General features: G+C 43.9%; 1 protein-coding gene across 1 annotated transcript in view; it reads right to left on the bottom strand.

Moving 5' to 3' along the window:
* The window catches only part of LOC134612181 (transmembrane channel-like protein 2-B), a 167,218-nt gene that overhangs the window by 48,508 nt on the left and 96,450 nt on the right, over positions 1-22,260 (bottom strand). Inside the window, exons 15-16 of the mRNA XM_063456537.1 lie at positions 19,505-19,572; positions 5,860-6,099 (exon numbers count right to left, since the gene is read on the bottom strand). Coding sequence (XP_063312607.1) covers positions 5,860-6,099; positions 19,505-19,572 — 308 coding nt within the window. The remainder of the gene's footprint in view (positions 1-5,859; positions 6,100-19,504; positions 19,573-22,260) is intronic.

Raw genomic sequence — 22,260 nt, forward strand, 5'->3', positions numbered from 1 at the left:
CTGTGTTGCTTTGCCCATAAAGGTCACACGATGGTGGAGGATGCGGGCATTTAAAGCACATTTATACGGTCTGTGGGTATAGAGGCCTAAGGCACTGCGGCTCTGCAAACTGAGACTGGTTGTTTGAAACAGAGGCCTGCAGGTGTGGTGTGTGTGGTGTTTACCAAGTGGCTGAAAAAAAAAATACAACAAGCAAGATGGAAGAGTTAGTAAAAGCCTTGGTACAGGCTACTACTACCCAGCAAGACACAAACCGTGTAACAGCGGCTCAGATCAGTAGCCTCATGGAGACACAGCGACAGGCTGTTGTGGTCCAACAGGAGACAAACCGCTTATTGGCCACACAAATAGACTGCATTATGGAAACTCAGCGGGAAGACAGAGACAGACTAACAAGTGCTTTGCAACAAACCATGCTGTCAAGTGTAACTACCCTTACTATGGATAGGGGGCGCCGAATTAGAGTTACTGACTTCTTACATAAAGTGAGTGAGGTTGATGACATGGAGGCTTACCTGACAACCTTTGAAAGGATTGCTACCCAAGAAGGATGGCCTCCAGGTCAGTGGGCAGGATTATTAGCCCCTTGCCTCAGTGGAGAATCACAAAACGCGTATGATGATTTGCCTCTCAGCCAAGCACAAGACTATGACCGATTGAAAGCGGAAATACTAACACAGCTTGGAGTTACGCCTGCAGTGCGAGCCCAAAGATATAATGCTTGGGTTTATGATACCGAGAAACCTACTAGGTCACAAATGTATGACCTCTTGAGACTTGCCCAGAAGTGGCTACAGCCAGAAATCAACTCTGCGGCAATAATCATTGAAAAGGTGGTTATGGATCGCTTCCTCAGGAGTCTGCCGATAGCGCTACGGAAATGGGTCAGTCAAGCGGATCCAAAGGACCCTGAAGAAATGATGAACTTGACAGAGAGATACCGGTTTGCTAATGAAACTCAGAGTAAAGAACCTTACCTCAACGCCAAATTGCAAGGTAACAGGATACCTTCAAAGAAGTCTGGTGGGTTTAAAGAAACCGATGGGAAAAAAGATTCTGTACAGACCCATAGACAGACTGACTACCTGGAAAATCGGGTACCCAGGTTCCCAACCCGGCCACAAGGCCAGACTGAGATAAAGTGTTATAGATGTCAGGAGATTGGACATATTGCATGTAACTGTCCACAGACTGATGAACCTATGGAATGTAATTTGGGGAGGGGGGAGAAACATGGTGCAATGTTGGTATACACACAAATGTCTGCTTTAACAAGTACTGGTGGTATTAATCATGTCAAATCTGTAAATATGGAGGGGAGGAGTGTGCAAGCACTCTTAGATTCTGGGAGTGAGGTTTCATTGGTAAAGAGATCTTTACTTCAGAGTGATCAAGTAGATAAAATTCACGTGTTGGATATAATATGCATACATGGTGACACCCACACGTACCCTACGGCCGAGGTGGAATTTGCTACCGCGGTAGGGGTGATAAAACAGAGTTGGGGTGGTACCATCATTGCCTTATGATGCTGTATTGGGGCGTGATTTTCCCCTCTTTCTGAAAATTTGGGAAGATACTGTAATAAAACAGGATAAGGGTACAGAGGTAGAGCCAGAAACAGTGGGGTTAGAGAATGGTTTCCCTTTTTCTACGATTGATTTGGAGCAATATAATGAAAATGAACCCACTGTCGTATGTTTGGGTGAGGAAGGGGAACACAATGAAAGTGATTCCTCCCAAGTAGACAATCTAAGGGAAGAGGTGGAGTTCCATCATCTAGGTATTAGCTCAGGAAATTTTAGGGCTGCCCAATTGGAGGATCAAACATTGGTAGCTGCCCGTAACAATGTTCAGGTAGTGGAAGGTACTCCTGTTAACCCGGAAACCCAATTGTCCCTTCCCTATTTTGCAGAAAAAAATAATTTACTTTACCGAGTAGAGAGGAGGGGGGTTGAAGAGGTTGTTCAATCCCACAGAAACCTAGTCTTAAAACTAGCTCACAGCCATGTATTGGGGGGGCATCTTGGGATTGAAAAAACCAGGGAGAGAGTACTAAGAAGATTTTACTGGCCAGGAATTTACTCTGCTATAGAGCGATTTTGCAAGTCATGCCCAGAATGCCAAAGAAAGGCTCCATTCCAAACTTTCCGTAATCCCCTCATTCCTCTTCCCATTATAGAAGTCCCATTTGAAAGAATTGCTATGGACCTGGTTGGTCCTTTACTTAAATCCGCTAGGGGGCACCAATATATATTGGTAGTACTAGATTATGCTACCCGGTATCCTGAAGCTATACCTTTTAAGAAATACCTCAGCTAAAACCATTTCCAGAGAGTTAATGTTTATGTTCAACCGGGTTGGACTACCTAGAGAAGTACTTACAGACCAAGGTACTCCTTTCATGTCACGAGTAATGAAAGAGCTATGTAACTTATTGAAGATTAGACAATTGAAAACTTCAGTGTATCACCCACAAACTGATGGGTTAGTGGAAAGATTTAATAAGACATTAAAAGCAATGCTCCGTAAGGTAATTGATAAAGATGGTAAGAATTGGGATCGTTTGCTCCCATATCTAATGTTTGCTATCAGAGAAGTCCCCCAAGCTTCCTCAGGGTTCTCACCTTTTGAATTATTATATGGCAGACATCCTAGAGGTCTCCTTGATGTTGCGAAGGAAACATGGGAACAGGAACACACGCCTCATAGGAGTGTTATTGAACATGTGGCACAAATGCAGGATCGCATTGAAGCCATAATGCCAATTGTCAGGGAAAATATGGAGAGAGCTCAGGAAGCCCAGAAAGCTAGTTATAACAGGAATGCTAGACTTAGGGTCTTTCAACCTGGAGACAGGGTTATGGTACTAATCCCCACAGTAGAAAGTTAAATCCTGGCAAACTGGCAGGGCCCATACGAGATCATTGAACGAGTCAATGAGGTTAATTATAAGGTGAGACAACCTGGTAGAAGAAAGCCCGAACAAATATACCACATAAATTTACTTAAACCCTGGACAGACAGAGAGGCCTTGATAGCCATGACAGACAAAGTTCCTCTGACCAAAGTAGACAAAGTACCAGAGGTTAACATTGCTGACACTCTAGCACCTCATCAGAGAAATGAGGTCCGAGAGTTTGTTCTTAGAAATCGGGATGTGTTTGCTCCAGTACCCGGAAAGACTCATGTTATTAAACATGACATAATTACGGAACCTGGAAAAAGGGTTAACTTAAAACCCTACCGAATCCCGGAGGCCAGAAAAGAAGCCATCAAAGCAGAGGTCCGAAAGATGCTTGAGCTAGGGGTTATCGAGGAATCACAAAGTGAATGGAGTAATCCTATAGTGTTGGTACCCAAGCCAAATGGAGAAATCAGATTCTGTAATGATTTCAGAAAATTAAATGAGATATCAAAATTTTACGCTTATCCCATGCCTAGGGTTGATGACCTAATAGAGAGATTAGGACGGTCCAGATATCTGACTACATTAGATCTGACTAAAGGTTACTGGCAAGTTCCCTTAACGGAGCGGGCCAAAGAAAAAACAGCTTTTTCCACACCAGATGGTTTATTTCACTATAAAGTCTTACCTTTTGGGTTGCATGGTGCACCTGCCACCTTCCAAAGAATGATGGATAGAATCCTTAGGCCCCATAGTGAATACGCGGCTGCCTACCTTGACGATGTGGTTATACACAGTACAGATTGGGAAACACACCTTCCCGAGTTCAGGCAGTAATAAAGTCTATACGAGATGCAGGTCTAACTGCCAATCCATCCAAATGTACGATAGGTTTGGAGGAGGCTAAGTATTGGGCTACACTATTGGGAGGGATCTCCTGAAACCACAGAAAAGTAAGGTGGATGCTATTGTGGATTGGCCACGTCCTGTGACAAAGAAACAAGTTCGGGTATTTCTGGGCCTAGTGGGCTACTACCGTAGATTCATACCTAACTTTGCTACGATCGCAAACCCGTTGACAGAACTAATTAAGGCAAAAGGCCCAGTTATGATCAAGTGGACTCCCGAGGTAGAGAAGGCATTTAGTACCCTGAAGGAGGTTTAGTGTGCTGACCCAATTTTGGTTGCCCCTGACTTTACAAAAGAATTTGTGGTGCAGACAGATGCGTCTGATGTGGGCCTAGGAGCGGTTCTTTCTCAGGTACACAGGGGAGAAGAACATCCCATTATGTACCTGAGCAAGAAGCTGAATCCCCATGAACAGAGATACTCAGTGGTTGAGAAAGAATGCTTGGCCATAAAATGGGCACTGGAAACACTTACGTTTTATCTGTTGGGGAGAAGGTTCAAACTTGTCACAGATCATGCGCCATTGACGTGGATGAGACATAACAAGGAAAAAAATGCCAGAGTAACTAGCTGGTTCCTTAGTCTTTAGCCATATAACTTCTCTATGGAGCATAGAGCTGGTAAAGACCAGGGGAATGCAGATGGTTTATCCAGAGTCCATTGTTTGTTGTCAAAGGTCGCTACGACCGATGGGTCTAAGCTGGCGGGTGGGGGGATATGTGACAGAGTCTATGGGAGGGTAATAGAAGGAAGGTATCTAGGACCCAGAATCCTCCATAGTCTATACTCATTCACCTGCCCAATTAGCAACTGCTGAGGCTTTAATTAGCAGGTCTCAGAGCAGAAAGAGTCAGATACAATCTGACCTGCAGGGAGAGAGCAGGTCTGTGCAGAGCAGCATCTAAACAAAGTGCTAAAGGTTGGTGAAACCAATGCTTATTTTTGATTTGTGTAGTTTATTACCCTGGTTAGTAAGGGACATTTCTTTATGTTTAGTTAGTGCTCAAATTTGAGCTAGGATTTATTTTGTAGATTTTCCTTTCTGTTGTGCTGCAGTTTTTGAACAAACTGATTGCTGTATGGATTTTGTGCACGCTCTAAATAAACCACACCATTTTTGCACCAGAGACTGTTGTTCTATGCCTGTTACCCTAGAGGACTGTGTTGCTTTGCCCATAAAGGTCACAGTATATAAAACAAAAAGCATAATCTGTACTCAAAGGTTAGCTAAAAAAAGATTAATATGTTGTGCTTAAAGGGACACTATTGTCATCAGAACAACTACAGCTTATTGTATTTGTTCCAGTGAATAGAATCATTCCCTTCAGTCTTTTTGCCGTAAACATTGTGTTTCCAGAGAAAATGCAGTGTTTACATTACAGCCTAGTGATAACTCCACTGGTCACTGCTCTGATGGCTGCTAGAGGTGCTTCCTTGGGCAGTGCTGCACAGTGAGCAGTACTGCCATTTAGTGTCTCCACCCTCTGCATGCAGACACTAAACTTTCTTCATAGAGATGCATTGATTCAATTAATCTCTATAGGGAGTTGCTGATCGGCCAGAGCTGTGTTTCACTTGTGCTGGCTCTGCCCCTGATCTGCCTCCTTGACAATATCAGCCAATCCTATTGGAAAGCATTGTGATTGGCTAACAGAATTACTTCTGATGATGTCAGCCAAGCTGACTGGTGAGGATCAGAGGCAGCAGTTGCAGACTTGAATACAAGTAAGATTTTACTATACTTTGGGAGGGAATGGGGAACCTGGGGTAAGGGGGGCTAGAAATCTGAAATGCTAATTATTCAATAACAGGTTAGGTTTAATTTTTTTAAAGAAATCTTAGAGTGTTATGCTCATTTGCAAATATATATATATATATATATATATATATATATATATATATATATATCATATAAAGAAAGTAGTGTTAATCATCAAATCATCACAATGGCCAATGTTTATCAGAAATAAACAGCATGTCATACTGCAATGCTATATATAATCTATATATTAGTTATATATACAGACACAATAATATATTACCTGAAAGGCCCGCAATCAAAAGACGGAGAAAGAGACATAATGGTGTATGCAACAGGAAGCAGACTCATGAAGAGAACGAGCAGTAAAAGCCCCATGTAAAAGTTGTTTGATTTTGATGCTTTAAATATGCGTTCGTGAGGGACATTACTGCTCATTACTGCCCAGCATTGAAAGTACATTGACGATAAAAGTCGAAGAACATTCACCAATATTAAACCAGGAGCATAAAAAGATCCCATCCTGAATGAAATAAAGCAAGATGCTAATTAATTAAAATAACAATTACAAATAATGAAAATTACAAATATGAACAATTATAAAATATGAAGTATATTTGTTTATTTGCAATCCCTTTTAACCATCAGGGTTGACTCAACCCTTTATCTTTCTGAGGTAGATAAAATGAGTACCATTAAATTGGGTGATAGTAACATCCCCTGTATGTTGGGTAAAAGTAACGTCCCCAGAACGTACTTGGTAACCAGAGTAATGCGAATGTACCTTTCCTGGTTTTATACTTTGTTATTATTATTTTTATATAAAGGATAAATAAACAATTATGAGCTTATAAAATGATTTCCAATTTATTGTGTTAAGTAGAATGCTTCTTGATGTTAAATTGCATGAAAGATGGTGACAAAGTTTATTGAGCTTGTTTTATCTAGATTATCTATTATTCTGGTCTTACATTAACATAAGACGCAGGACATGATACAGGGCACATAATTTAGTTATTTTTTTAAGTAGGATTATTGTATTTTTGAAAGATGTTCTTTCAACTTCTTCTTTTGGAGAGACCCACTTTTGTCAAAAATGTGGCATAATTTTTTTTTTTTAAATAAGTTTCACAGAGTTTTAGTGTGGTTTTTTTATACATCGTAATACTTAAGTTTAAAATACATGCCTATTCTTAGTTTCTAATGGCTGCTCAAGAAAAAATGAGGGATAATCAATCCCTCTGTGTCTTTATTTTTAAAATGTGTATCTGCAAAGAAAAGATTTTTAGATTTCTTATTTAAGATTTCTCTCATTTTCAACCTTCTGAAATTATATTGCAATAAATGGGAGTTGTCATGATATGTTATTATGTTATTTTATTAATTATATATTGAGGTACCTTGCTGACAACCCAGGTAGAAATACCAAAGAATTTCATTTGTAAACCCAATATTACTGCAATAAAGTACACAAATGTGTGTGATATCCCACAAGCACAACTGTGCCCCCTATGTACAGGTTTTATGGTGTTTTGGAAAGTCACAGTATCAAATACAGGGCTAGCCCATTTCAGTTTGCCAAATTGGTTTGCTGGGACATTTTTTCATTTGAGTCTGTATGGCAGTCCAGGAATTAAAATTGCCCCCATCATTTCATACCATTTACAAAATTAGACAACCCAGGTTATTCAAAATGGGTTATATCCAGTACGTCTTAGTAGCAACTAAGTCACAAACACTGGCAAAGTTGCTTTGTTTTGTTTTTTTGCATTTTTCACACAAAAACCAGTAATTATATCATCTTCATTATACATTGTACTACTTTAAAACACTCATATTTGTGTTAAGATGTTTTGTATAGCCACTTTATCACAAATGCAGGCCCCATTTAGCGGTTATACTTTTATCCGTGGGGGGGTTTTCACACACATGAGCTCTATTTTCACATGAAAATTCATAATCCTGACATGAATTAGTGTGCAATAAAACCTCAGTATTTTTATTTCACATTGTCTCATGAATATAACAGTGCCCCCATGTACTGTTTTTAAGTTTGTTTCAGTAAGTCACATGGCAAAATATATTAGATGCACATTTCAACTTGTAAATTTGACTTGGTGACCATGTCACCTTTGAGAGAACATGGTACCCTTAGAAAGAACAAGTATTTTAAATGTAGTATTTTGAGTTGTTTGGTGTAGTCACTTCATAATGGCTGGACTTAACTTAAAAAGGGTCAGGCCAAGGTCATGGGCATCTACAAGTCATAGAAGTCGGTATAACAAGCCAATAGGTCTGTACAGACAACTAACAAAGAGTAATCAGGACAAGCCGAGGTGAGAAATCCAGAATAATCAAACAAACTAACAAAGTCACATACAGAGTGATTCATTAGGACAGCTCTGTATGTTATACTCTGAAACTGTCTGTTATGCAGAGGGCAGGTAGAGATGGGAAGGAAGGGCAGTAAGAAATTGAGTCCTTTTGATCTTCTGTCTTATAGCAAACATGTCGCTTTCTCTGGGGGGAACTTTTTACAGGGTGCAGGTGGATTCGGAAAGGAAAGTGCTTGCCACAAAATCAAACAAGATAAACATCAAAAACATTATATAAAAAGAAAAGGAAAAAAAATTGACTTGAAATTAAAATTAAGGTTTGCATGCTGTTATTGTGCTTCCTTGCATACTACTGATTAGTCATAATTATTCTAGAAGGGTAAAAAATAAAGTTTTTTTGTCATTATGTTACGTTCACATTTATTTTTACTATATCACAGTTTCCTTTACTATACAATGTAAATACCATACAAATTAAAAGAAAACAAACTATCTTATTATATATTCCCTTACAGTTAGCTCATTCTGGTTCAATAGCCCAAATTAAATTTAACAAATGTTAATATCTACAACCTCCTTAACTCAAAATGTCTAGAATCAATTTTACATTTATTTATAGTACCATCTTTAGCAATCTCCTCACCCGTCCTTCGCTCCCTTTTAGAAATGCGCCTCAGATTTTCCCAAATACTGACAAGGTATCATTAGCCTGATGTGCAAGAAATTCCATTTGACAGGTATGATGTATAAGAATATTATGGTTTTCTCATATGAAAATAATGTGGATTGATAATTGTTTAGAATTGCCACTTCCATGGGGAAGGGGATCTGGAAATGTAGTTAAGATTCAATCAAATCATATAATGTTCTCCAAACCAGACACATTCTTTTACATGCCCTACTTCATCACATTTAGGCCTGTATATATTGATCAGCCAAGTCCACTACCCCAATATGCTTACTGTGGTCTACAATGCACTTCACTTTTTCCATCTGCTCAGTTCTTAGATTTTTTCACCCCTAGGCAAAATAAAGATTTGCCGCCCCCCCCCCCCTCCCACCTATCCCCCAGTGACATCGCAATCCCCCACCCATATGATCTGCCATATGAACTAACGCCGGTGCTGCACACAGTGTGTGTTTACATTAAAAAGCCTGCAGGGACAAACTATAGACACCAGAACCACTTTATTAAGCTGCAGTGGTTCTGGGGGACTATAGTGTCCCTTTAATGTGAGGTAAATTAGAGATTAGTGTCACTAATAATATACTAGATTGCCTACTTACAATCAGATGAGGATGGTGATGGGCTCTGGCTGCAGTCTGGCTCCACTGGTCTGGTGTAGAACAGGATCTCTGGAGGCTGTTTGTAACTGTGGTCACAAAAAAGGTCTGGGCCCCAGGGCCTGACGGTGAGTATGTCCATAAGGCCCATCCATAAGTCCACCTACATGTTCCACCCATGAGTTCGCTCACAAGGAGTGGAGTGTGTAGCGGATATGTTATGTGTTACTGTAGAGGATCTAATGTGTGTGCTTATGGAATGTAGTGTATAGGGATACCAGTTTGTGTAGGTGATGCAGTGCGTTTGTGTGTAGTGGAAGCAGTGTGTTTTTGTGTAAGGGATAGAAAGCAGTGTGTGTTTGTGTATAAGGGATGTATTGTGTGTTTCTTGTTGTGTAATGGATGCATTGTGTGAATCTGTGTTTGTATGCATAAGGGATGCAAAGTGTGTTCCTGTGTATGTAAGGGATGCAGTGTGTGTGTTTGTAAGGGGTGCGTTGAGTGTGTGTAAGAGATGCATTGTGTTTCTGTGTGTGTGTAAGAGAAGCAGTGTGTGTTTGCATGTGTGTGTAAGGGATGTATTGTGTGTTTCTGTGTATATGTGCAAAGGATGCATTGTCTTTATGTGTAAGGGTTGCATTGTGTGTGTGTGTGTGTAATGGATGCATTGTGTGTTTCTCTGTGTGTAAGGGAAGCATGTTGTGTTTCTGTGTGTATAGGGATGCATTGTGTGTGTGTGTGTGCGTAGTGTGAAAGAGCTCCCTGTGCTGCCCCCTGTCCTATAGAGCTCTCCCTTCCATCCCTTAGAGATCTCCCCTGCCCTTTAGTGGTCTCTCCTCTCCCCCCCACCTCCCTTAGTGGTCTCCTTTTCTCCCCGACTTTCCATTAGTGGTCTCTCGTCTCCCCCTTAGTGGTCTCTGCTCTCCTCTGCCCCCCCCCTTCCATTAGTGGTCTCTCCTCTCCCCCCACCTTCCCCTAGTGGTCAAACCTCCACCCCCCCTCCCTTAGCAGTCTCTCCTCATCCCCCTCCCCTAGTGGTCTCTCCACCACCCCCTTCCTTCTTTAGTGGTCTCTCCCCCCCCACGTTCTCCTCAACCCCCCCTCCCTGTGTTCTCATCTACCCCCCGTTCACCTCTTCTTCCCCCCATGTTCTCCTCTTCTTCACCCTCCCTGTGTTCTCCTCTTCTTCCCCCCTCCCTGTGTTCTCCACTTCTTCCCCCTCCCTATGTTCTCCTCTTCTTCTCCCCCTGTCCCTGTAATCTCTTCTTCTCCCCCCCGTAATCTTCTCTTCTTCTCCCCCCCTGTAATCTTCTCCCCTCCCCCCTGTAATTTTCTCTTCTTTTCCCCCCTTCCCTTCCTGTAATCTCTTCTTCTCCCCCGTAATATTCTCTTCTCCCCCCGTAATCTTCTCTTCTCCCCCCCTCCCTGTAATCTTCTTTTTCTCCACATCCCTTTAATCTTCTCCACTCCCCCTCCCTCCCTGTAATCTTCTTCTTCTCCCCCTCCTTTCAATCTTCTCCACTCCCCCCTTCCTCCCTGTAATCTTCTTTTTCTCCTCTCTCCTTTCAAACTTCTCCACTCCCCCCTCCCTCCCTGTAATCTTCTTCTTCTCCCCCCTCTTTTCAAACTTTTCTACTCCGCCTTCCCTCCCTGTAATTTTCTTCTCCTTACCTCCCCTTCCCGTAGCGTGGCCGATCTCCTCTCCAGTCCGCGACCCAGCCGGACTGACAGGAAATGCACACTTTGTGTGCACTTCCTGTCAGTCCGGCCGGCTTGCAGACCGGAGAGGAGCTCGGCCACGCTACAGGAAGGGGAGGTGAGGCAGTGCGGCAGCCGTCTGAGCGCTCTCTATAGAGCGCTCAGGCGGCTGTGGCATTTAAAGGGCCGGCGATGGGGGCGCATGGCGCCCCCTCCTATATGGCGCCCTAGGCGGCTGCCTAGCTCGCCTTATAGGAAGCGCCGGCCCTGGACACATGGGAGGCTGATGGAATTAAACACATGAGGGGGCTGGGGAGTATGACACACATGAAGGGGCTGGGAGAACGAGACACATGAAGGGGCTGGGAGAATGAGACACATGGGGGGCTGGGAGAATGAGACACATGGGGGCTGGAAGAATGAGACACATGGCACAAATGTACCTTTACCCGGCACCCATGCCACTCCTCTTCTCTGGCCACGCGGGCAGAATGCACCACATGGCCGCATGGCTTCAGTCCTTGGGCTGCGTTGCCCAAATGCTCCACGTGACCTGAATATAATACTTACCTTTGGTCCTGCTTACGGCTCCCTCTGCTGGTTCACGGGACACATTGCAACCCCTAAAAATAAAAGAAATAGCCATGATGTCATCTAAGTGACCCAATGCTATTTGGGCTTGCAGAGATGACGTGGACCAATGGGTACTCTTTTGAGCCTATTTAAAGCATGTTTTAGCCTCCATTCTTTGCCCTATCATAGTTTCTGTTTGGATCCTTGTTTAGGTCTCCTTGTGATTCCTTTGTGGTTTTCCTGTGTTTGACCTCAGCTTTGTATTTGACTTCTGATTTCTGGTATCCTGACCACAGCTTCGTATTTGACTTGTGATTTCTGGTATCCTGACCCTGGCTTCGTATTTGACTCGTGTTTTCTGGTATCCTGACCCAGGCTTCGTATTTGAATCGTGATTTCTGATATCCTGACCATGGATTTGTCTTGACTCTGAATATTTCTGTTATTCCTGTCCTTGATTTACCTTGACCCTGTTTCTTGTTATATTAATACGTTAAGTCCAGCCATTCTAAGGTCCACTTTTTGTGGGTTTCCTCTTTTCTGTGTGTTGGGGAACGACTTCCGTGACAACACATGGGGGGACCGGGGACAGGAATAATCACATGGAGGGCTTTGGGGGGATTGAGACACATGGTGGGCTGGGCGAGGAATTGAGACACATAGGCTGTGGGAATAAGATAAGTGGGGGAGATTAGATGCCTAGAGGGGCAAAAAGCGACATAAAGAGGGAGAAAGAGACAAAGTGCTGGGGGAAAGAGACCCACAAATGGGGCTATGGAGAGAAAGAGACACACAGAGGGGCTGTGATGGCAAAGAGCCACAGAGGGGTTGGGGAAGGGGCAAAAGAGACACCCAAGGAGGCTGGAGAGGAATTGGGGGAGACCCCCAGGGAGTCTGGGGGGACACAAAAAAACACAGAGGGGCTTGGGAAGCGGCAAAAGAGATACAAGCTTACATTAAACCCATTAGATTTTAGTTGTGTCGTCATCTTGTTTAGTCGAACGCTGTAGTGGAGAGCTGATATTCCACAGGTATTCTCCACTTAAGATCCCAGTGAGGCTCAGGAACAAGTATTATAAATCCATAAAGTAGTAATTACAGCAGGCAAAATAATCCAACAATATCCCAACATCAATCTCAATGACTGGACGACACACAGCATCAGGAGCAGAACTGACGTTTATTCCCACAGCCTCCTTTTTAGACATTCTCCCATGCAAGGGAAGGATTTACCATGATTAGGACAGTAGCCAATACAGTAACAGTTGACTCCCACACATCTCCTCCCCTCAGTGTGACACATAATCCCATTAATTGTACTGTACTTTTCCCCAAAACCTGGATGTACCCTAAAACAAGCAGATAGCCTAATACTTAGGGTACCCCCAGGTAGCCCTGATCTGGGTGACTAACATATCCAAAATTCACCCAGATCGGACCAGGGGTTCGGGAGTTAGGTGGAGGGTGAAGTTTGACCGACTGCACACGAGGTGGTATCCGGAAAAGGCTCCATGTGTTTTGGCCATGGTCGGTCTCCGTTCGGCAGTTAAATTGCATAGTAATCCTTGCCATCCACAGTTAATAATACCTTTGTCTTTATGCCCTTGTTCGGTACATTGTTTTAACCGAACGGGGGGCTGCCTAGTCCCTCCGTTCGGGAGTTATGGCACTCTGGAGGTCTCAGCGGTGTTCGGTTGTTTGAGTGTCCGATTTGAGTTCCAGACACTCGACGACCAAACACCACTGAGATTTTTGTGTGTAAGATGGCCACCGCGCGTGGTTTGTATACCGAACAGCGACCACACAGGCACTTAACAAGTATCGATTAGACTGCGGTTTGTGAGAAGTGTGAACACTTAACGAGGCGCACACTTCTCACTGGGGTGGTCTGAGGGTTCGGTAGTTTCATTCGTATGAAACCTACCGAACCCTCATACGAAAGTACATACATTTTTCCAATACACAGAGATACAATTAAACGAATGCATTTTTACACTAATTATACATGACAGGCTTAATACAATCCGCTACAAACGCATCCAGCGGTGTTTGGTCGTTGAGTGCATGGAACTCAAATTGGACACTCGAGAGCACAAACACCACAAAAACTTTAACTCCCATGGAGGTTTGGCTTTTCGAACAGGAGTCGAACGCCATTCGTTGAGAAGTTGCCCCAGAACAAGAGACATACACTAACTATATCTACGAACAGCTTTGTTCGGTAATAAGAATGTTATTTTGAATACTCGAAGTAGACCGGACGCATAGCCTGATTCTCTGGAACTGTTTTGGGCATGAAACCATGTGTGCAGTCGGTCAAAATGGGACTTCCATAGAATTCCTGATCCAGCGAACTGATCTGTTTGATTTTTGGATATGTTGGTCACCCAGATCAGGGCTATCAATATGTAATAATTGTGGCGATTTTATGTGTTTTGGTGGTACTTTTGGGGTTTTGTAAAATATTAGACATGTGCAATTCGTTTTGCTCCGAATGTCAAGTCGGACGAATTTCGAGCAATTCGGACATTCTGATACTTTCAAATGTCGGAATAGCTGAATTGCCGAATTGCAGAACTTCCGAATTGCCGAAGTTCCGAAATTTCCGAATTTCCAAAGTGCCAAAGTTTCGAAGTTCCCGAATTTTCCGAAGTTCTGAAGTGTCGAAGTGACGAAATTCCGAAGCACAGTATTGCTGAAATACTAATATACCTACCCATGAAGAATGTTACACTGTATACAAGTTTAAATAAAAAGTATACAAACATAGCCAGGATTCAGCTGTAAGCATTTGCAACACTTACAACAATCAAGTAACACACATTCATATAAAATGTATGTTACTTAGCCTGTCAATGGAATGACAGGAATGAATAAGTAGATAACTCCCTAATTCCACGGTATTAGGGAGCTGTCTACTAAAAGGCTGAAAGACCTAAATTGGTGTTTCAGCCAAATTTACTAATACTAAGTAAAGACTACTTAGTAAATTATGCCCGTGGCTGCTCACTGTAAAAAAAAAAAAGTTTGTCCCCCGGCCTCCACCCCCTGAGCGGCGGGTGGGGGCCCTAAAGTAAAATAATGGGGGGGGGGACCTATTGTCCTCCTCCTGGCCCCCACCCCTGAGCGTCGGGTGAGTAGCGGGTGGGGCCCTAAAGCAAAATAATGGGGGGGGGGACCTACTGTCCTCACCCCGGCCCCCACCCCTGAGCGGCAGGTGGGGGCCCTAAGTTAGAATAAGGGGGGTACCTTTCATCCTCTCCCCCAGCCCCCACCCCAGAGTGGTGGATGGGGGCCCTAAATACTAATAAGGGGGGGACCTATTGTCCTCCCCCTGGCCCCAACCCCTGAGTGGTGGGTGGGGACTCTAAATTAGAAAAAGGGGGGGACCTATTGTCCTCTCCTCTGGCCCGCACCCCTGAGCAGCAGGTGGGGGCCCTAATAAAAATGTATCCCCCCAGGTGACTAGGGGTCCTCAAACACCTAGTCATCCCCCTACCTACCCCCTTCACCCTAAAAATAATGAGGGGGGACCATTAACTAGGTACCTGTAAATAAAACTTACCATTTGATGTTTTCTTTCTTCTAAAATCTTCTTTTTTCAGCCCCAAGAAAGGCCAAACAAAAATCCATAATAACCATCACACAAAAAAAAAAACAAAAAAAAAAAACAGGGGGCTCTGGACACATACTGACACATTATTGGTGTGGGCATCTAACTCTCCACTTACCAATTGCGATATTACCGACATTAAGTGCATTTATGTCCAGCATCTCAGGAGTGTATATTGGAGACTCTTAACACTAATTTAGTGCACTTTGTGTATATACTTTATTTCTCTTTCTTTTTCATTTTATGGGGGGAGATTGATAAGACCAGGCATTTGATTAAGGGGTGCCCTTGAAGGCACAAGACTCAGGAATTCTATTCTATACGCCTTCTTCTGTCACTGACTATATTATTTTTTCTGTCACTCAGGCAGCCTGTTTGAAAACTGTCTGTAAATCTCTTGTTTTCTATATACTCAGACTTAACATTTAAATGCAGTTATCACTTAGGCAACGTTTGTGACTAACAACAGGTTAACTGCTGCCTGTCAGCAGTCCTTCATAGCTGAGCTACTAATTCTTGTTCCGCTGTGGTTAAGCATAATATAATATCACCCAGTAAAAGGCAGCCGTTGTTATATTATAATATACTGCTTTAGACATTTTTCAGCCAGGGCCGGACTGGCCCACCGTGATACCGGGAAATTTCCCGGTGGGCCGGCACACTAGGAGGCCGGTGCGTGACCGCCTAGCGTGCACCAGCCCGGGCCGCAATTACAGGGTGACCGGAAGGAGGGGATGTGTTCCCCTCCTGCCGGTCACAGAATGTAGCGTGGCCAAGCAGGCAGACCGGGTAGGGGAGCTTCTGTTCCCCTACCCGGTCTGACAGGAACCTGCAAGCGAGAACGCTCCTCCCGCGAGCAGGCAGGTTGGAGCATTGCCGTGCGTTACCATGGCAATGCTCCGACCTGCCTGCTGTTCTCGCGGGAGGAGAGCGGAGTCAGCCTGCAGCCAGAGGAGCTGCAGGCTGAACAGCACGCGCCACCACTGGACCACCAGGGATTGAAGAGTAGCCGTTCCCCCTCTCCCCTGGGCCCTGACCAAAGGTAAGGGGGAGGGGAGTAATATAAAGTTTTTTATTTTTTTATTTTATGCTATAATCCCCCCATACACACACTACACTCCTCCCCCCACCAACAGTACCCCTCCACACACAAAGAACCCCCCACACACAGAACTCCTCCACACACACAGAACTCCTCCACCCACACAAAACCCCTCCACACACACACAGAACCCCTCCACACACACAGAACCCCTCCACACACACACACACAGAACCCCTTCACGCACACAGAACCCCTCCACACATAAACATCACCCCTCCACGCACACAGCACCCCTCCACGCACACAGCACCCCTTCACGCACACAGAACCGCTTCACACACACAGAACCCCTTCACGCACACAGAACCCCTCCACGCACACAGCCCCCCTCCACGCACAAACGGCACTCTCTCCACACACAAACGGCACTCTCTCCACACACACACAGCACACACACACACTGTACCCCCCACACACACTAAATCGCTACACACACTGCACCCCCTCCAAATACACACCGCACCCCCCACACACAGAACCCCTACACACACTGCACTCCCCACACACTGAACCCATACATATTCACCAGTCTCTGCGCATTCACCAGTCTGTGCACCAGTCTGTGCGCGTTTACCAGTCTGTGCACCAGTCTGCGAGCGTTCACCAGTCTGTGCGCATTCACCAGTCTGTGCGCGTGTAATCACCAGTCTGTGTGTATATTCTGCAGTCTCTATATGTGTGTATTCAGCAGCCTGTGTATATATTCAGCAGTCTCTACATGTGTGTATTCAGCAGTCTGTGTGTGTTTTTTGCGGTTTGTCTGTATTTAGCAGTGTGTGTGTGTGTATTCAGCAGTCTGTCTGTGTGTGTAAGTATTGTATTTGTTGGAGGTACCAATAAATAGAAGCCTCGTTTTATTGATAATTTATATTTTTATTCCTTTGAGTGGTTGCGTAGTCAGGGCCCCAGTGCATTGGTTTGCCCAGTGGGCTATTATACTGTTACGATGGCCCTGGTTTAGGGTATGTGTGTGCTCTGATGATCATGCTCCTACAAAATGTAAATTAAAATACACTCATTTGAGTACCAGGAAGGGGATGAGCTGTAGCAGCCACTTCTGGCCAAGAAGAGGTTAAAGACGTATCTATTTCTCTGTTTTGTTTTGTTTTATTAGTGATTTTTGTATCGCTAATGGGTGTCCCATTTTTATATTTTCAAAATATGGTCACCCTAGACACATGGAAGGTTGGGAGGGGGCATAGGGACACATGGAGGGCTGGGAGAGCTATAGGGACACATGGAGGACTGGGAGAGAGGTCTAATAGGACACAAGAAGGGCTGGGGGGCTAATGGGACACATGTGGGAGCTACTGAGACACATGGAGGGCTGTGAGGTAATGAGACACATGGAGGGGCTGGGGCGTAGGTGTGAAAAGAGACAGACGGATTGGGAAAGGGGAACAGGAGACACACAGAGGAGCTGAGGAAGAAGAACAAGAGACACACAGAGGGAGTGGGGAAGGAGAGAATGAGACAAACAGAGGAGCTGTGGGGAAAGATACAAATAGAGGTGCTGGGGCCTGGGAAAGAGAAAAATGGGCTGGGACTGAGAGACACGTGAAAGGGGATTGGGGGAGAAACACAAACAAACTTCGCTTGTGTCTCCTGCTCTCCCTGTAACTCAAAGTTGGCTGGTGAGAGAAAGACATGATATTAAAGGGACACTATAGTCACCAGAACTACTACAGTTTAATGTATTGGTTATGGTGTCCATAACCTGTCCCTGTAGGCTGAGCACTGTAAATGCTACCTTTTGACAGAAAAGGCAGTGTTTACATTGCTGCCTAGGCACATCTCTAGTGACAGTCTCTCAGACGACCACTAGAGATGCTTTCTAGTCCAGTGCTGCACAGTGTGCAGCACCTATGTTGAGCATCTACACTCTCTGCATGGAGGTCCTGAACACTCCCCGTAGAGATGCAATGATGCAATGTATCTCTATGAGGAGATGCTGATTGGTGTAGTGAAGCACAGCGTTTTGCCACACATACGCAATAGCCTCTCAATGCTTTCCTATGGGAGATCATCCAGTTGTCGGCCAAAGTGAAGAGCACACTCGTTACTTCAAAATGAGCAAGATAACATAATTTTTTTACTGCTGTGCAATACATTCACAATTTCAATCCAAATGACCAAACATTTCTTAATATATCAAGGTAGTTGGACTGAAACATTGATTATATGCAAATGCACGTCTGCGTCTGCTTACAATAAATCTGCTCTGCTTTATTTTGAAGCCCTATAAGTGCTTTCTTTCATGTTTGAGTGATAGTTTTCAGTTTTCCGTTTTTTTCCCGCCTCCATATCTGCGAACCATGCTGGCGCGATGCATTATGGGGCTAGTATGGAATTTTTTTCCAGGGCTGCTTTTCATTCCCAGTCCAGCTCTGTTTTCAGCTAAAGCAGAGTCAGCTCGGCAACCCCTTATCTCATACTTTATTGCTTGACAGTAACCTCTAATTTATCATCCATACGTTACTACTTTCGAGGCAGCTTTCGTGATATTTAACTGGCTAATTGCCGTCTGTCAGCAGTGTATCTCAGCTGAACCACTTTATTATTATTTTTGTATGGAATGTTGACCCATGTCGTTAGTATGTACTACCATGCAGGGATGTATTTATTTATTTATTTATCTATAAGTCTTCTCACTACTGACAGCACTGGCTTAGCAGTCTTTGAATCTTCCCCCTTTGTTACAGTTATTAGTGATATATAACACAGTATCACTTTTATAACTTGTATTGTTTTTGCATTAGAATTGATACACCTTTACGGCCTATATCAGTAGTCACTGAGCTTTACTCGCTTTACTTCTTACAATTTTTTCTTTTCTACATTTATTTTCGATTTATTTATTAAAAGTTACTTTTAATCTTACAATTTTTTCAGCTAACTATAAACAGGTAGAATGGCATTTTTTTTCTTTTTTTGTTTATTCCCTATGATATTCACCATTTAGGGGTTACCACCCTTTTTTTGTGCATTCTACCTTGTGTTATCTAAAATCAGGCTCTAGGTTGTTTTTTTTTCTCGCTATTTTCGTATAACTATAAGACCAACATACTCCAAGGCAAGTACAATAACATTAGCAAGCAGTTTGGCTATCCAATTATATGAAAAACATTTTCATGATATTATGATATTTGCACTTTAATGAGCCTTCAAAATTATTGTTAGTCAAAAGATTGTGGTGGATGAAGAGGCTATAATTGTAAAAAATATATTAAAATTGTACAGTAATATTTGACATCAACACGGTAAGAGAAAATGCCTATATGTATGTCTTCCTTATCACACATTAAGATTGTGATCTCACCAGATCATGCCTTGATTGAAAATGAGTCCAAGAACATTTCCACTAATATCAAATTCAGCATAGGATGGCTAAAAAAGAAAACCGAACAATATATTATTTCAAACAGAAGTTTAGTAAGAACACTTACAGTGATTTAATTGACACATTTTACATTACTGAAGTTATTGGTTTTAAGTGAGATGAATTGAGTATAAACATTAAAGGATCACTTTATGGTCAGGAACACAAACATGTATTCCTGACCCTATAGTGTTTAAACCACCATCTAGCACCCCTGGGCCCCTCATGCCTCCATAAATACTGTATTCAAGCCTGAAGCTGTAGCTCTGCATGCTGTTTGTCTCAGAAAAACAAGCAGTCTGCTGACATCATCAGAAGTGGTAGCCTAATCGAATCACAGTGCTTCCCCATAGGATTGGCTGAGATTGACAAAGAGGCAGATCAGGGGCAGAGCCAGCATGATCCAAACACAGCCCTGGCCAATCAGCATCTCCTCATAGAGATTAATTGAATCAATGAATCTCTATGAGGAAAGTTCAGTGTCTGCAGGCAGAGGGAGGAGATACTGAATGTGTGGATGCATTTTAGACAGCCATTACCCAGTAAGGATCTCTAACAGCCATCTGAGGAATTGCCAGTGAAGTTATCACTAGGCTGTAATGTAAACACTGCTTTTTCTCTGAAAAGACAGTGTTTACAGCAAAAAGCCTGAAGGTAATGATTCTACTCACCAGAACAAATTCAATAAGCTGTAATTTTTCTGGTGACTATAGTGTCCCTTGAGGTGGTAATAAGTTTGACCCTTGCTGTAGAAAATATTTTAATGGGAACAATCTAAATAAATAAATGGGTGTCCCCAGGACCTGTTAGTAACAAGGATTATTTTCTTATATTCTCTCACTCTTTATGTGGAAAGGTTATAGGTACTTCTTACAGTATGAGAGAATTTAAATTTAATTTCTACCACGCGAGAGGAAGGGCAAAAGAGAGCTGATAAATAGAAATATATGAAATCTCCAAGACCTCCTATTACGCAGTGGTTGCTTTCAGAATATGTAAGAACATATCCCTAATAATTTTCTAATCTATAAAGCCCTCTGTCTTTAATAATATATGTCAATTCAGGCACAATTTGCTTTGGTTGATATCATGGGCGTCCGCGGGGAGGGCATGGGGGGGCACTTGCCCCCCTGGATTTTTCAGCTTGTTCTGCAGTAGGTGGTGCTGTGTATGGAGAGAGACCGGGATAGGAAGCTACATCCTTGCTTCTCTCTCCTGACTGAAACTGCAGGAGAGCAGCACATGCAGCCAGCAACTACAAGACTGCAGAAACAGCCCACAGATCAGGTAAGTGAGAGATGGGGGGCAGCCTTCAGATCAGGTAAGTGAGGGATGGGGGGCAGCCAACAGATCAGGTAAGTAAGGGATGGGGGCAGCCTATAGATTAGGTAAGTGAGGTATAGGGGACATCCTATAGATTAGGTAAGTGAGCGATGGGGGGGCAGCCAACCGATCAGGTAAGTGAGGGATGGAGGGAGCCAACAGATCAGGTAAGTGAGGGATGGGGGGCAGCCTATAAATTAGGTAAGTGAGGGATGGGGGGCAGCCTACAGATTAGGTAAGTGAGGGATGGCAGGGCAGCCTACAGATTAGGTAAGTGTGGGATGGGGCAGCCTACAGATCAGGTAAGTGGGGGGTGGGGGGCAGCCTACAGATCAGGTAAGTGAGGGATGGGGGGCAGCCTACAGATCAGGTAAGTGAGGAATGAGGGGGCAGACTACAGATCAGGTAAGTGAGGGATGGGGGTGCCAGCCTACAGATCAGGTAAATGATGGATGGGGGGCAGCCTACAGATCAGGTTAGTGAAGGATAGGGGGCAGCATACAGGAAGGGTCAGCAAGGAGCAGGAATGTAAAGTAGGAGAAGGAGCAGAGAGAAGAAGGAACAGAAATGAGCAGGAAGGGACATCAAGGAGCAGAATGGGTCAGCTATGAGCTGGAAGGGACAGAAGGATCAGAAAGATAAAGTAGGAGAAGCAGCAGAAAGGAACAGAAATGAGCAGGAAGGGGCAGCAAGGAGCAGGAAGGTGCAGGGAGGGTTTTCAAGGAGCAGGAATAGGTAGAAATGAACAGGAAGGGACTGCAAGGAATAGGAAGGGGCAGGGAGGGTCTTTAAGGAGCAGGAACAGGCAGAAATGAGCAGGAAGGGGCTACAAGGAGCAGGAAGGGGCTGCAAGAAGCAGGAAGGAGCAGGAAGGGACAAAGGAGCACAGAGGTAAAGGAGCAGAAAGAATCAGAAGGAGCACAAAGGTAAAGTAGAAGAAGGAGAAGAAAAGGCCAGCAAGGAGCTGGAAAGGGCAGCATGGAGTAGAAAGGGGCAGAAGGAGCGCAAAGGTAAAGTAGGAGAAGGAGCAGATATCAATAGAAATGAGCAGGAAGGGGCAACAAGGAGCAGGAAGGGGCAGCAAGGAGCCAGAAGGGTCTGCAAGGAGCCGGGAAGGGTCTGTAAGGAGCCGGAAAGGGTCAGCAAGGAGCCGGGAAGGGTCAGCAAGGAGCCGGGAAGGGTCAGCAAGGAGCCGGAAGGGTCAGCAAGGAGAAGGAAGGGTCTGCAAGGAGCAGAAAGGGGCAGGAAGAGACCGAAGGAGCACAATGGTAAATTAGCAGAAATAATCAGAAGGAGCACAAAGTTAAAGAAGAAGGAGCAGAAAGGAATAGAAATGAGCAGGAAGGGGCAGCAAGGAGCAGGAAGGGGCATCA

This window comes from Pelobates fuscus, chromosome 5 (genome assembly GCF_036172605.1).
Source record: "Pelobates fuscus isolate aPelFus1 chromosome 5, aPelFus1.pri, whole genome shotgun sequence".
NCBI classification, from domain to species: domain Eukaryota; kingdom Metazoa; phylum Chordata; class Amphibia; order Anura; family Pelobatidae; genus Pelobates; species Pelobates fuscus.